This window comes from Oikopleura dioica, chromosome 1 (assembly GCF_907165135.1).
Source record: "Oikopleura dioica chromosome 1, OKI2018_I68_1.0, whole genome shotgun sequence".
In the NCBI taxonomy this organism is placed as follows: Eukaryota; Metazoa; Chordata; class Appendicularia; order Copelata; family Oikopleuridae; genus Oikopleura; species Oikopleura dioica.
In genome coordinates this window covers 5,249,578-5,266,251 of record NC_137291.1, presented here as the reverse complement: position 1 = coordinate 5,266,251, position 16,674 = coordinate 5,249,578, and the positions used below count along the sequence as shown (strand labels likewise).

General features: G+C 40.7%; 1 protein-coding gene across 1 annotated transcript; it reads left to right on the top strand.

The window, feature by feature from the left end:
• The first annotated feature begins 2,921 nt into the window (after positions 1 to 2,921).
• LOC145700802 (tektin-like protein 1) lies at positions 2,922 to 10,285 on the top strand. Its single transcript, XM_081778128.1, has 10 exons — positions 2,922 to 2,978; positions 5,931 to 6,044; positions 6,084 to 6,182; positions 6,611 to 6,693; positions 6,751 to 6,858; positions 6,976 to 7,066; positions 7,901 to 7,986; positions 9,219 to 9,394; positions 9,798 to 10,006; positions 10,054 to 10,285. The coding sequence occupies exons 1-10, from the start codon at positions 2,970 to 2,972 to the stop codon at positions 10,201 to 10,203; spliced, it is 1,125 nt and encodes a 374-aa protein (XP_081634254.1). The 5' UTR covers positions 2,922 to 2,969; the 3' UTR covers positions 10,204 to 10,285.
• Positions 10,286 to 16,674: the final 6,389 nt, after the last annotated feature.

Here is a 16,674-nt window from a genome sequence, read left to right as displayed (position 1 = left end):
AACTTATGCATTAGTATAAAGCAGAATGAACTATAGTTTGAAAGTCTCCACGTCACTACTTGGCGAGCTTAATATTTTCTAGCCCTAAACATTTCCTGGAGGACATTGGAAGGTTCCTCCCTCTGCGCATTCGTCCGGCGACCTGGCAGCAATACATACTTGGCATGACAGGCCCTGAATCATTCCCGTAATTGCCCTTCCGCTTTTGCTAGCAGCGAGCGGCGGAAAGGGCTCCTTGTCGTCAATAAAAGAAAAAAAGCTCAAAGCCGTGTAATTTCAAAAATTGAAAACACAGCCACGTTGAGGAAGTTTTTAACCTTGATTCAGCCTCGAATCCAGCGATTAGAAATTTGCGAAAGTCGGTAAAAGAAACACTTACTGGAGTTCAGGGCTCGGCAACCTGAGTAAAAAACCTGAGTCAGGTTCTCAAAAAGCTTAAATAAAATGTCGCGTAGCGGCTTTTCCAAAAAAGAAGTCTTTTCATTTTAGCTTTTTGAGAGCCTGACTCAGGTTTTTACTGAGTAAACCTGAGTTTTACCTGAGTCTCAGGTTGCCGAGCCCAGCTGGAGTTTCTGCAGCGAAGACAGTGGAAATGAATGTGAAGACAAGCTCTGCGGAGAAAAACCTCATTTTCTAACTCGAAGTCGGCATTTCTGGCTAAATTTGAACAGAACTCAAGAAGAAGGCCAAATAGACAATCGAACTCAAAATCACCAATCGTAGAATTTCAAGTATTTTCGCTCAAAATAAAGAAAAACTGCTTCTAAAAAAAAACTGCAAGATTCAGAGGCTTGTTTCCGCCTCAGGCCTTGTTTTCGATGGCCCGCGGAGTGATCCGCTGAAAAAAAACGTTCTCGAAAAAAAAAGTTTCTGGATTGTCTCGATGGAAACCGTTTTGTTTTTGTTAATTCAGTTGCGCTTCACACATCAGAGGAACGGCACGATTTTTGTTTTTCTGATTTTTCAGTCTTTTTTTGATGATTTTTTTGAGTTTTATTTAATAAGCTACTAACTGTTGACTTATTAATGGATTTAAATTTTTGATTAGTAAATTTATCGATTTCCAAAAAAAATTGGAAAAAATATTTTCAAAAAACTGAATTTTGAGTTTTAGTCGAGTGTATGGATTACAGTAATTCTAAAGAGGGAATACAGTCCTTGGCCAAATAGGAGCTTCAGCAAATAGCCCAATCTGAGTCCGTAAGCATGTTTATCGCGCCGTCAAAAGAAGTTGGTTTCTGAAGGAGCGGAAACTGAACACAGGTAAATCTTAGCTTTCCTTTTAAAAATCGGCAAGGTCATTGGCGCCGGAAATCTGCGCAAGTAAAAGAGACTCAAAGAACTTTGAAACTTGTGAAAGAGAACAAAAGAGAGAAAAGTTGACGCTCAGAATTTTGAAAAAAGCAAACAAAGGAAAACACGTTCTAGAGAAAGTCAAGAGAATTAGCTAATTTGGAAAAGTTATCTCCTTGAAAGAAAGTCAACGTCTCAGCATAATCGAAAGCTCAAATAAACATAATTTTCAATTATTAATTTATGTTGATGCATTTCTTTTATTGCATCCATTGACAAATAGGCTAAATGAATTTGAACAGACTACTTTTTTATTGATAGGCGAAATGCAAGAGATTTATAAAAAATTTCAGATTTGAAACGATGGTGAAGCCGGTGGGTCCCAACAAATGGAAACTGTCGACAATGACGAATCTCTCTTCGTCGAAAGGAGCCTCGAAGAAGTGCAATCTCGTCATCGACAATGCAAGGCGACACGACCCACTTCCTACTTTTCGAGAACAGGACCGGATCATCAACTAGCTTGAATAATTCTTAACGCGGGTCGAGAAAAACGAAACTTGGCTCTAATTGAGGAAGAATCTCTCTTCGTTCCCTTTTTTGAATGAAGAGATTGGAATTGGTACGAGAATCTCTGTTTTGGGAGGTTCGGTGGTGTTTGATTGAATGTTAGTAAATACATAACTTGTGGGAGAAATATTGAATAGAGCCCCGGCCGGGTGGAATTGCGCTTTCCCAAAATAAGCGATTAGTTTTGGATTGAAACCGACGTCAGCTAATCTAAAATGTTGTGCCATACACACTCATCTCTCGGGATTAACTCAGACAACGTTGCCAAAAGATTCAACCAACCCTTTCCGCGAATTTGCCATCGCAAAATATACAAAGCCACACTTTTTCGGCCAGATACATTCATGTTCAAAACAAGAATAAACGAGTTAACTTTTTAGAAGGCTTTTTAAAAGACTCAAAAGTCTCACCTCGCTAGTAAGGATACGCCGCATATCATTTGCGTTAGAGAATACTTTTGGGTTCGAAAAGGCTAGGGTCGGCAACTCAACACTTTTGGCCTGTTGGGTTTATGAAATACTGCCTTTACTTTGAAAAATTATGGACAATTGTTGGTTATTGAAAAATAAACAATGGCAATTTTGTGAAAAATAGTGCCCCAAAAAAAATTATTCTTTTTAGCGGCATGAAATTCTTGACCATGAACGCACTTTCCTACTAATAATGTAAGTTGTCGTTCGTGATTGCACAAAGAAAGACCCCACCTTGGGCCTGGTTCACTTGAGTTGAGTTGGACGCGAAATTTCGCAAGTTTTGTTTTTGTTTTGAGCTGATCCCTCTCCCTAGCGATTTCTAAACTTGAAACACACGTTTTGTAAATTTTGCAACTCGTAGTGTCGTCACTTACAACTTGACCGCGGTGAGAAATCATAGGAGAAATTGTTAATTGACAAGATTATTTCTGGAAGGAAAAAACCGCCGCTTCCGTGGCCATTACCACCGGAAAATGAAATTTCGCAAAGTTTCAACAAGCGGTTATTTTCTAGGGTGACGGGCGAGGTGTTAAAAATCGCACTGAATTCAAACTTTGTTAAAAAAAAGGAGAAAGCTTTTGATGATCCTTGGAGCAGATTTTACTGGAGTCAAACGACAAGATCTTTGCTTACATGCGCGGGGTAAGTACCAAAGGAATTTTTTTTTCTAAACTTTATTTATTTTTAATTAGAATAAATGTCGCATACAGCCCAGAAAAAGATACATTAAAAATAACCGGTCGTTTTTGCAATTTATTTGCCCCTGATTCTGGCGAAGAGAGGGGTTATCATTCGAGCCTATGATTTGAGCCATCCAATATCTCTTGAATCTAGGCTAGTGGTTAGGGTTAGTGACTAGGAACTCTTAACGGGGGTCCCCTGGTTTAGGCCTTAGGTGGGTTAGGGTTAGGGTTAGGGGCAGCTCGAATGATAACCCCGTACTACCGATTCTGTGGTTAGAAAAAAATGGTCGAGTCCTTAAAAATTGGCGCGAATTTGTGCGAATTGGCACGGTTTTTCCTCTGGATCTGCCCAATGATTATTTTCTGGGCGGCTCGCGTGGATCTACTGAGTCTACCAGATTCGGCTTGTTTTTATTCAAAATCTACTGTATTGTATGAATGAGTATCTAAAGCAATTTTTTTCTGTGCAATTATCTCTTTATTCTTGCATCGGATATTTTTAGCATCAAACCGGATTTTCACATTTTTGCCAGGACAGGCGAGGTCCTTTGTTCCAGGATTTTCGATGCAATGATCGAGTGATTAGAATTTTGATAGTTAAATTGAAAGGCGTTTTAAAATTACGGGGAGCGAAAGAAAACGTGGGAAATTACGGCGAAAAGAAGGATTAGTTAATTGACTTTGATTGCGACTGAATTTTTGCAAAAAACGGACAATGATTTTTCTTCTAAAAGCGTCCTAGGATGCTCCCGGAAGTCGAGAGTGCTTGTTTTGCGTTTGGAAGTTAACTGATTCGATTTCTCGATCGCCATTAATTGGCGCGGGCTGAGTTGCACCCGAGCTGGGTTGATGCATCAAAAATGTTTGGCATGGGCGGATCGGAGATACTCTAAAAGCTTCATTTTATTTTACTAAAAATACGCGCGAGCATAGGTAGCGCGTGTTTTGTGGATAAACCGAACTCAGCTCAGCCCAACTCGATTAAAATTACATCACAAGAAAGCAACACGCGCCAGCAACATCAACCAAAGCGAATCACGAAGTGGCCCCAGCCCAGGAGGCCCAAACTTTCTTTCCAAAAGCTCCTGTTGAATATGCAACGACGGGCTTATTGGATCTATCACTGGATAGAAAATCTATTTCAGTGCAATTTTTCAAAGCTGTTCACTTTTTAATCAGGCTCATGTTTGATTGCCTCAACTAAAAATGCAACTAATTTTCATCAGAGAGGTGAAACATCTGATCCCCCATAAATTCGAAATAGCCTTGAAATTTTACTATTTTCTCACCGACGGTTTTAAGGCCGACTTTGGTCTTTTACCAGCAACAAAATGGCTACTTGGTTGATGGCTATTTTGGGCCAAAATTTTGGACTTGTTTTGGGCTAGTTTTTTTTTGGCTGTTTTTTTTGCATTTTTTGCAAGCCGAAACCTAAGAATAGCTGACACTTCGGTGGCCAGGCGACGCATAGCCAAACTAGCCACTGGTTGGTTGCCGCCCAGGCTCACCGTGATCAAAATATTTTCTCGTCCAAGATTTTCATTGAATCGCATAAAATGCCCGCCAAACAGTCAATTTCTAAAAAAAATTGTTCACATCAAATCATGTTTTTAGATGCGTTCAAAAATCGCGCATTGAATTTCTTCCATTAGTAAATTCAGAAGGCAGGCTTGAGAAGAATGCAAAATACGAAAAAAATTGCGTCACGAGTTTTTGTCGTCTCGTATTTTGCCGGTAACAGAGTGCTTCCTCGGCCGAGGTTCATCTAAGATCAATTCGATTTGTCGCCACGTGTTCCCAGTTTTTAGATAAACAACTGCCACTTCCCGGTCTCAGCTCTTTTACTGCTTTTTCAAGGCAATGGCGAGTCAGACTTAAAGAAAGGCACGTTAGATAAGTCTTCGCTCCGAGCGGGAGCAGCTGATAGGGAGACAGTTTGATCGAACGTCGTCAATCAATATTCGTAAAGAAAACGTTTCTGAAATACAGCTGAAACTCAATTTTCGAAGCCATCATTTTCGAGAAAACCTAGGATTCTCAAATCATGGAAGAGGTAAGAGAACGCGGGGAGGTAAAAGAGACGACTTTTATCTCGCGTCTCTCCTTAAAAATCCGAGTTCAAGTGGGGGGATAAAAAACTTCAGAATGTACAATTTATCTTTTAGCAAAAATATCTTTATACAAGATCGTTAGACTGTAAATGGGTGACTTGATATTTTTCGACGAAAAGTCACAAGTTGAGAGTCTCTCACATACAATATTTTTTGAAATAGCGAGTTCGAGCAAACACGTGATCAAAAGCCAAGTTGACTTTGCGAGGAGTGCGGAGTTTGCGAGTCGCGCGCCTCCAGTTGATTTGATGATCTCTAGTTGGGTAAGAGTGCCATTGTAGCGCAATTGGCTTGTCAATCAATGACTGACGCGATTTCCGTGATCCACTCTAAACGACCGGTTCCCGCCTCGGCGGCAAAGCCCATTTTGGCTTTGTCGCCTTATTAATCATCCAAGACGCGGCAGCTGGCCCACTGCGCCTTCCAAAAAGAAGACGCGATTTTCAACGTGTTAGACGATCGCGCCTCCCTTTGCCCAGAAAAGGGATGAAATAAATTACCCGTAAAGAATCGATGCTCCATCGGTTCGAGTAATCTTCGCAAAAATTAGGAAAAATGACGTGGTTAAGTTTAAGGGTCTCTACTTTCACCGTAAAAAGGAATTTTAAATGAACCGTGTTTTCAATATTGCTCGCTTTTAAGAGCTCTTTAGGTCGGCTTGTTAGGCCTGCTTATGGCTGTTTGATGGTTTTTTCATGCCGCATGAATCATGCGTCATCTTTTTTTTACAATAATAAAATCAAATAGCTTTAGTTTTTTCTGATACGTAATTTTCTTTGTGTTTAATCTTTGTATTTCAGGTCCGCGAGGTAGTAAAGCGACTCCGGGAAAGTCTGGGCTCAGTCAATGCAGAAATAAAATATCTGCTCCGATGCAAAGATACATTGGAGAAATCATTCGAACACATCAGAAAGGTAAAAGCCCGCAAGCTAAAGCAGAAGATCAAGTTTTAGGATATCAAATTGAATACTGACACGGTGAATCTGCGAAAAAATCGACCGAAAAGGGAGTCTGACCACGACGAAGCAGATAATCTTTTGCTCATGGGATTAGTTCCTAACTAGTCTAGCATGATCTCATCTCAGCTTCCTATAAAACAGGCGCGGAGCGCACACTCGCATTTTTTGGTGGGCGTAATTGGTATTCTTTGGCGAATTTGGTATTTGAATACCAAATTGGTATTTGAATACCAAAAATTGGTATTTGAATACCAAAATTGGTATTTGAATACCAATTGGTAATCTAACCGAGCGTCTCCCAAAAGTACCCTTCTTTCAAACGAGACTTGGAAGCGTTTCCTTTCAAAAATCTTAATTTTCTTCGTTCTTATCGAAATTCAACTGAGAAACAACCAGGGTCTAACTCGTCAATTTTCTTAATAAATCTTGAGAAAAGGCTTTTTCAAAGGAGAATGATCGGATTGGGGAACCTAAAAAATGAAAGAGAAAATGTTATGCTTTGGAACTTGTGAAAAGAAAAGAGAGAGCTGAACGATATCAAACGCGGTTTGGAGTCAAAACTGCGACAAGTCCAGCGCCAGCTTACCGAGCTCAGCAGTTCGAGGTAAGACTTGGAATTTCGCTCTTTCTCGGAAAAGAACGAACATTTACTCGATTTGAGATCTCGAGTCAGCGCCGTGCTCGAGGAAAGAAACGAAGTTCTCGAGTTTTTGGCCGTCCACGCCGCCAACGGACGCACTTACAAGACGCACATGTCAGACGCCATCAGGTACAGTTTCTTTTATCAATTCTTCTCGGCTTTAGAGCGCTCTAAATGTGATAAGGCGACGCAGGAGAGCGGATTTCGACGATTTAAATTCTCGAATCGTTTACGTATTAATTTCAGACAAATTGGACCAGAAGAATTTCTTCCTGACGGAATCGCAGAGGAACTTCTGCCGCTGATCGACACGCCGGAAGCTCAGACAGCTGATAAGGTAACCCATTCTAGAACGACGGCACGTCCTCAACTTTGAATTGAAAAATAATTCTTAATATTTTTTTGCCCTTTTTGTGAGCAAATGCTTCTGGTGGGTCCCTGGTTTTGGAGTTTTATCGCCTGTGATTGGCTTTCGCAAAAAATACTGGCCTTTGAATGACTAAAAGGCCTCTAAATTCCCAACAACTTCGAAATAACTCTGTTGACTTTTTTAACTTAGTCCTTTCTTTTTGCCACTTTAGCCAATCTAAGGCCAGAATTACTCGTCTGAGCGAATAAAAGACGCCTATTTCTCTTTAGACTAGGCTGAATAAAAGCTGTTGACATATTTTAAATCGTCGTTAGGGTCGAGTAAATTCGTAAATGCTCAATTTTCTAAATTACCCACAGTGTTTGGATTATCCATGTGGCTCATTCTATTTCTCTCTTTTTCGAATTCGCTTGAGTCAAAACGCGAAAGGCGATTTCGAGCGCAACAAAAATAATTTTCCGCAGACTGCTGGATTATCCAAAAAGCTCCAAAAAACGTTTGGTAAATAACTTATTTTTGGCATTTTGAAAAAAAAATTCGGGGAATGGTTTTTTTATTGAAAGCGCTAGAAAATCCTTAAAATTGTGCAGTAGAATCTGATAAAGTCGATCTAAAAATTCGTTTTGAAAAAACAAAAGTGAAGTATTTCGGCGCAGTTTATTTTGATCATTTTAAAGGAACTTCTAATGTTCAAAATTACAAGAAAAGTATTTGAATTGCAGCAGAAACGAGCGTAATTAACATTCTTTTGACTGGAGCCAATGTGGAGAAAATTGAGTGAAAATAAAGTCGCGGTTTTAGGAATCGCATGATTGCACACACAGATCCAGCGAATTGCGACGCGAAGTCAAACTGGCCATCGGAGATGCTCACGTAAGAGCTCAGGAAAGGGTTGAAACAAGTTTTGTATTTAATAAATGCTATTTACTCAAATGATCTCACATACACTGAAACGGACTATCGATCTTGTGCTCATCATGAGTGGTCTCCGTTTGCCCAAGTCGCCGTTTGCCCAAGTCGCCGTCTGCCCAAGTCGCCGTTTTCCCAACTTGGGCAGACGGAGATCTTAGGCAAACGGCGATGTGAATTATTTTTAATTGATTGATCATAAAATAATAGAAGTAAGCTTTCCGAATTATGACATCGTTTACATTGATCACGAAGAGCCTTCGTAATGGGTGGTCTAATTATGAGAGCCGCTAAATTCTCAATCAAAGTCCTAATAAACTATTCCTGGAAGAGTTAATCAAGAAGAAAAAGAATCCGGTTTACTGAGACTGGATCATTATTCGGTTGTCATAAGATTGTGCATTTGATGTTTGTAAATCAAGCCTGAGTACCCCTCTTCGCTGGGAGGAGGTTTTGGGAAGAGTTTCATCAGTTTTCCCCTTTTTTTCTCACTTCTCACAATGACTGTTTCCCTGAGTTTCAATCAGAAATAACTCCAAAAATAGAACGAACCGATAATGAATCACAAGAAACAGCAATATCATATTATGCCAATATGTGACCATCAATTCAACCAAGTTGGGGATTAGCGCTTGTGAGGACTCGGCACATCTATCGTTTCCTCAATCTGTAGGCCTCGGACGTAAAACCAGCGATTTAACTTTACCATCTCTATCTATCCTATCCTGCTGGTTTTGATTTCAGAATTCAAGATGACTCATCTTAGATGAGAAAATTCCCGATCTTAGTAATTATAAACTGAAATCAAAGTCTTCTTTGCGCTCATAAAGTTCAGAAACCTTGAATTAATTTCTTTAAATAGAATCATGATTATATTTTCAATTTGATCGCCGTCTGCCCAAGATCGCCGTTTGCCCAAGTCTCCGTCTGCCCAAGTTGGGCAAACGGCGATCTTGGGCAGACGGCGACTTGGGCAAACGGCGACCACTCGGATCCAACTGCGAGGGAAAAATTTACCATTTTTGATCAATCCATATCAATAAATCTTGTTTTTTATCCTTCTTTTGAACACCTAAAAACGATTCGCCATGAAAAAAGCGCGCGTTCCCTCTTTGACAAATATTAATTTAATTTAATCAAAATATTTGCCTAAAAATAAATCGCTGATCTTGCGCTCAACAATCGAAAATCGCTTTCAACCAAAAAAGGACGCTCATGAAAACGTGAACGAAGGATTGATGCAAAAAGTGGCCGAGACGGTGAGCTTGGAGCAGAAGCTCGACTTGGCGCGTGGAAAGAACAGAAAGGCCATCCACAAGCTGGAGCGACACAAGACGCTCACCGAGACCGCGAAGGGCTACATTGACGGGCCCGAGTCGCAAGAAAGTAAGTTCTTCAGGCAAAGCTATCCGTACATACCCCGTCTCGGCAACCTGAGTCAGGGTTCAGAAAGAGCTGTATTTTTTGGGAAAACTAAAAAAAATAGTTTTCGAATTCTGGCGAAGCCGCTTTCCGGCGTCGTTAAAATATCGCTAAATCTGAAGCCAGGGTTGAAAATTTCGGGAAAAAATCGCGGAGCGAGCGGAGCGATGAGCGATTTCAAAAAAATTTCTCCGGAGCGAGCGGAGCGATGAGCGATTTTGAAGCGATTTTGAGCGATTTGAACCCAAAAAAATCCGCGAAATTTTCAACCCTGTCTGAAGCCTGACTCTGGCTGCCGAGCCAAGAGCGTTGATTTTACGTTTTTGAGTGCGAAATTGATATTCGAAAATAATGATGAATTTTGAAGATCTGACAACTCGCGAGTACATGAACCGTCCTCTGGTGGCGACCTACCACCGGCACCCGAACACGACGATCGCCGACACACGTAGAATCATCCGCGCGAGCACCACGCTGGGCATCTCAATCGAAGAATCAAGGAAGAATATCGAAATGCTTGTCGCAGCCAAAAATCGCCTCCAAGCGGACTTGAAGGACAAACGCGCTGCTACTGCGGTAACTCAAGAAAACAAGCGAAATTTCGAGTTGAAAGGGACTTTTAGACTGACACAGCTCTGGTGCGGCTGCGGAGACGCCGCGCGAACCACCGCTGGGTGATGGACAAAGTCACAGCTGATCCGACAATCGAGAAAGCGGCCACTACTCCGTGGAAGAAATCCAACACTCATCCAAGAAGCTTTTCCAACAAGTAAAACTACTCCGAGAAGATCTCTCTCTCTCTCTTTTCTACTAATCAACCTATTTTCCCAGAATAAAAACTATATTTTTACAAAACTGGAACTTTCTTTTCGCAACCGCGCTTTCAAAAGTGAGCTAATCAGGTAGCTGATTGGAACGGGCTGCTCTTTTTCGCGAAAAGCGCGCTCAGCGGTGCTGAATATTTTCAGATTTGCGGCTAGCAAGGAAAGTAATTCCGTTTTGGCGGCGAGCACTGTCTAAATAGCGCGCGGCGAGGAGCACCTGCTTTCACCTTGTGGTGGCCAAATCCATTCTCATTTCCGCTCTTGGCAGCCAAATGGAACCCCGCTCAGCCGACGGTTTCAACAATTAGCAATTTCTTGCCTCTTTTCGGGCCAAAGTCAAAAACACGAACGTGGCCTTTTGCCCAGTAGTAATCAGCTGAGCGGAAATATTTATCCAGGCGACACGTGTCAAATCACTGGGCTGGGCATTTTCACACGTCTACTTCGAGAATGATCTTTTTAGATGGTTTTCTCGGGTCAAACTATTCGAGCCGAAATTTGGAAAATCTTAGCGTCCCCTCTTATAGCTCGATAAAAGATTTCACAAAAAGTTGAAAGTTGACCGCGAAATTTCAATTTGATTTGCAAAAATTTCAGGTAATGATTTTTCAGTTAATCCTTTTTCAAGAGAATAAATTGTGCTCTTCCTTGATTCCAGATTCGGCAGATTGGCGTTGTTTTGAGGCGCTTCTTCCGAAGCCTTCTACTGGAAATGAGCAGCGGAAAAATGCCTTTTCGAAAGTCGAGATTTCAGTTTGCTTCAATTGCTCACTTAAAAGCAGTCGACCGTTCCTTGAGAGTTTTGCTATAGGAAGTACCTTGCATGATTCGAAATCCTTCGAGATGAACGAGCGCTTCGAAAAAAAGACCGCAAGTGCAGAAGACGAAACATGCCCATGCGAATGAAATTGGCGAGTCTTCGATGTATTTTCCTGTGAATGAGGAGTGAGCGAGTGTTGAGCTTGCAAAATTACTGACCAGTGACTGTTGGAGCGATCATAGTGCCGATCGAGGAGCCCAGATTGTTGATAAAGACGTATGAAAGGCCCATATTGGTGAAGCTGTTGCAGAGACAGGTGCAGCTCGCGTAGAGTTGGGAAACAAAAAGTCCGTAGATGACAGTAGCTGTGCTTAATAATGGGCCCTTTGAAGATCCACCAGCAAAACTGTCTACGCCCAGGATCATACTTCTCCATGCATGAAAAATCAAGCAAAATTGGCCGAAATCATAAAATTTTTCTTGCCGTGCCTGATCCCGACGGTGGAGCCCGTGAAATAGATCAAGATCAAAAAAGTTGGTTTTAACTTTCTAGCGGCGTAGCTTCCGCTGAATCTCCCGACAATAAAGGCAGCCCAGAAGATCATGTTGATGTGGTTGGCTTGAACGGGATCCCAGTCGAAGGTTTCTGAGCAAAGTACGTAGTAGTAGATGAACGACTAAAGTGAGGAAATCAGTGCATGCCTCCTCTATTGGTTGTAGTTGCATTCAAGCTTTACTTGCCTGGAAGATAGTATCGGCGTTCGCACAGCAAGCATGAATCAGCATCGTGAACAGAAAAAAAAGATGAAGGTCTTGCCAAGGATCTTGAGCGCGCAAATCAACCTTCACTTTTTTGAGTGCGAAATTAGATGGCGAAACAAACCTCATCATGTTTGGCGGTGGTCAGTTTTTCAACGAGTTTCCATACGGCGCAGACACAGGTGAATATTCCACTGGCGACGACGATCGCGCCGACGATTATATATGGTGGGATTATGTCTGCGTCGACTTCATAAAAGATTGAAAACAAGTGATTTCATGTTTTTCTTACTGTGATCGAGTTGAATGCCCGAAGTGTAGTTTTTTTGGTAGCCGGTGAAATTATTGGCGCTGGAGACGCACTCCTGGAAATTCTGGATGAGAAATATTGGCGACTGAGAAAGGACACCTTGAGAGGATCACTGGACTTGAACACTTGCACGAGCAGGGGTGCGGAAATGCCTCCGATGGTGAAGAACGCATGGTAGATGGCAATGACCCAAGTGGATCCCCCTACTCCGAAAATATTCAGCAAAAGTGACTCCAAGCCCGTGTTTAAATAAGAACTCGTAAGCGTTGTAGCAAAGGACACAGTTCCGAGTAGCCAGAGTTCCGTGACGAATGGCATGAGAGCAATAAAGATTCCGTTTAACAGTAGACTGCCGCCGATAGTGAGCAATTTGCTCTTTCCTACGCGCAATTTTCTTTACAGCTTGGATTTTTTAACTATGGTAAAAAGTTAAAAAAGAAACTTTCCCTGATCGAAGCCTTGGAAAAACGATTCCACCAGCGATCGCTCCGCCGACGTTTCCAAGCCCTTTCCACGAAAAAACAGACGATACATCTCCTACAGAAACGTCGCAGTTGTAGGCGAGACTGGGAAGTACAGGGCCAGTGATCGAGATGAAAAAGCCGTGGGCGATCCGTGCAGCAGCTACGACGCCGATGAAGGTGCACGTTAGCGACGATTTACTGTTTTTCGGAAGTCTTGAAGTGAAGAACTGCGCGCTTCTGAAGCGAGAAAAAGATTTTTGACGATCTTTGAGAACAGTCTCCTCAGAGAAAAATAGGGTTTCTAATTGCGTGACTTTTTCCTGTAACTTCCATGAGTTTCCTTCTGATTTTCTTGATTCTCTTCCTTGTTTCCTTCCAGGGCAATCTGCGCGTCCTCGCCTCGCAAATTACCTTTTGAGTACACTTTTTTCATAAAGCAAAAAAAAAATTCTATGATAAATTCTCAATACTGTTAAACCGCTGACTAAAGATTTGTATTCTTTAAGAATTTTCACTAATAGTGAAAGATCTTACTTATTGTCGCATTTCCGGTCTCTGGCGCAAATTGAAATTCATAAGTGCTCATTTAAAAATGTGTTGTTCAGAGCTTATCAAGAGGAAAATTTCGCAGTGTTTCAACCGAGAAGCAACAGAATGGATTGAAAAGAACTATCAAGATGTCTCCATCGACAAAATTTACATGATTCAATTCTCTACACGACTCGCTTTTCTCGCTCATTGCAATCCCGTAAGATGCACATCTAACCCGAACGCTGAGACAACGCTATGTTTCTAGGTTATCAAGGAAATCTTCGACTCGGCAAAAAATGATGGGAAAGTAAATTGGAACTCCATTCCGCAATATTTCAAGGGACCAGAATCGAGACAGGAATCGGAAAATAAAATAAAATCTAAGTCAGTTCTCTGAGCAATCTTTCCTCTCCAAAATAAGAACGAGTTTGACCAGCTGATGAATAGAATTGAAGTTTTTGACTTCGAAGTTCTCCGCGATGAAGAAACATCTTCCGACGCTCTCCTTATTTATGCGAAAGAAAAGTCTGTAGATGGCGACCAGGACAGGGATCTTTAAATGTAAGCTAAGGGATGTATCATTTATGATAGCTCATCATATAAAAACCCTTCTCCAGAGAAAATCATATGCAATTGTGACAATTAACGGAACGACTGAGCTTGGAGACGTGTGGCAAGATCTCAAGATGAATCAAGTTGATTTCGAAGAAACCGGCGCTCAAGTTCACAGCGGATTCTACGAGTGCTTCATGGCATTGAAACCGAAAGTCGAAAACTTCCTCGATAGGACTTTAAAAGTTGCGGACTCAGAAAAGCAAGTCGATGAGATTTTATTTGTTGGCCATTCGCTTGGTGGCGCTATCGCTTCACTGATGGGAATGTCCCTGGCACCTAAATATGAAAAAGAGACCCTTAACTTTCGAGTTGTTTCTGTTGGCGCGCCGAAAATTGGAAATCAGGCTCTTCAAAATTTATTCAAACAGAGGTTCTTTGACTTTCGGAAATTATCTCTGTTCTCCTTCCTAGAGTCAAAAAACAACTTCGTATTCGACTTGACAGCGATATCATCGTCGATTCTCCACCGTTGTTGTATTGGTTTAGGAAGGGATGAGCGAAAATCGCCGTTAAGATAAATTTGAATCAAGAAGATTGAGCTCTAAAAAGAAATTCTGGAAATGATGCTGACGAAACTGACTATCCCATTTTCGACGTCAACGATTTCGCCTTTGCCTCTCATATGCCTGAGAGCTATTTGAAAGGAATTGAGCGAAATAAACAAGTCATTTTGAAGAAAAAATTCGAAAACGCAGTCCAAAAGGCGAAAACTGCTGTGAAAAAATTAACAAATTCTGAAGAAATTATCAAGACTGCTGAATAAGAATCATATTAAAAAGTTTATGCGAAGGAAAATTAAAATGGATTTAATTTACATATACTGTTTATGATATACAGATTTAGACAAGGAATAAAAGGCGATTGACTTTCGTGCCACTCAGAAGAAACAACACCTCTGTTTTTTTATTGTCATTTTAAATCGCTAGAACTTAGCCGTTTTTTCCGGGTAGGCTTCATCTCCCCAAGAGCTTCATTTCCCCAGAGCTTCATTTCCCCAAGAGCTTCGTTTCCCCAGCCTGGGCAGATGAAGCTCTTGGGGAGATGAAGCTCTTGGGCTAATGAAGCTCTTACTCGACTTTTTTAATATTTCAGAAAAAAAATTCAAGAAAATTTTGAGAAATATTAAGCCTTTTCGTATGTAACACGTATTCGTTGCAATTATAGAATAAAATCAAGAAATATCTTTTCTCGAGCATCAAAAATATTTAATCAAAACTGTTTTTATTGAATAAGTCTGCTAGACACTGAATAGTTACCGGTAATAGCTTCGCATATTACCGTTTACTTTTTATATTTCATTATTTATCGTTATTTTAGAAAAAAAATAAAAGATAGAACCAATGTCATAATCATTAAGCTCGATTATTTTGGGATAATAATTTAGGAACGACGTTTGATAAAGAAGGAAAACGTTATTATGATGGCGAAGAAATACTTTTTTCTTTTATGAAACACATACATTTTAGACTTTCAAACTTAATGAAAAAATAAGTTTTGTTGCGCAGCCCTGCTCAGCCATTGACCACTATGTACAAGTCGCCCACGCAATTAAAAGCTTCATTTCCCCAGAGCTTCATCTCCCCAAGAGCTTCATCTGCTCAGGCTGGGGAAATGAAGCTCTTGGGGAGATGAAGCTCTGGGGAAATGAAGCTCTTGGGGAAATGAAGCCTACCCGTTTTTTCCAGTGAACTCTTTCTTCTAAGTCTGCAAAGTAGAATTTGTGATTTTTGACATAAGAAATAGCATCCAGTTGACCATTGTTTCTTTCCAGGAGATTTTTAAATCTTTGACGAGTCTCTTAATTAAAAAAAACTAAATCTTACAAATTTCTGAGTCGTTTCCTTTTCAGATATGTTAAACTTTGATTGCATTTTCCGTCGACTGATATACTGTGATACGGAAGCGGCTGTCCTGCAGGAATTTTGCTCTCTAATCTTTTACTCTAGAATGCCAAGCGAAAATAACGAGAATCAAATTTGAAATTTGCGTGGTTTTATTTGTGATTTGAATGCCGGAAAAAGGCGCGACGCGGGGTTAAATAGCAGCGAGATTCAATCAGTGTTTTTGAACAAGCGATTGTTTTTGAAAAACAATTTTTCTTTTGAAAACAAGGAAGAGAGCCCGTGGCTTTCTCTGACGGTTTTTCTAGCGGGAAATCCTTTCGGATCGATTTCTTTTCGGATGATAAGCTGGTCGAACTTGCCAAGCAAGTTATTTTCGAAGGATTCTGGAGCCGGCGCCGCGCGTGACGAGATAAAACGCAAATTAATTTTTTTCATAATAAAAAGCAGAAAATAATAACAGCCACTAAAACTTCTCACTATGTGACCGTAGAAGTGACTGTTAATTAAGATTGAAATATATAAAAAAAGGGATGAGAAAAGTAAAAGAATATGTACAAAATTTAACAAATAAATTGAATAAAATTTGGTCAGGATTTTATAAAATAAATTTATCAAAATTGAAATCATAGAAGAAGCAAATTCCAAGGAACATACCCGGGGGAAGTTACTGTCGCGGTTCGCACCGTATCTTCTCTTACGGATGAGCTAGTTTGCGACAAGCGGACGCACTGACAGAGAGTTTGTCCGACCCCACGGCACCGAGATGATACGACGGTTTATCGGCTCGTTGGAGTAGTTGTTGTTGAAGAAGGTGTTGACGGCTATCTTGTTGTAGAAGTTGAATCGTATGAACTGTCAATAATCGAACTTTTAAAATCGCAAAGCAATGATAAGAAATATCAATAAATAGATTAAACATGCGGTTTTGCGAATTGCATATTTTTGATGAATGGACGTCAGATCGCACTAGAATAGTCAGAAACGAATTAAGATTTTTTCCAAAGTATGCGTACATACACATTAATCCTAGACTGAATAAACCCTTAATTAGTTTCCGACCCGTTGATTATGATGAGAGCATATGAGCATTCCAATGATAAAAGTAGAAATCGTAAAGAGATGACATGATGATAAGAC

Excerpts from the sequence above, each read along its gene's own strand:
- LOC145700802 (XM_081778128.1), top strand. Across the intron at positions 7,067-7,900 it reads AAGCTCAGACAGCTGATAAG|GAATCGCATGATTGCACACA; the intron begins GTAACCCATTCT and ends TCGCGGTTTTAG. Across the intron at positions 10,007-10,053 it reads ACAAACGCGCTGCTACTGCG|ACTGACACAGCTCTGGTGCG; the intron begins GTAACTCAAGAA and ends AGGGACTTTTAG.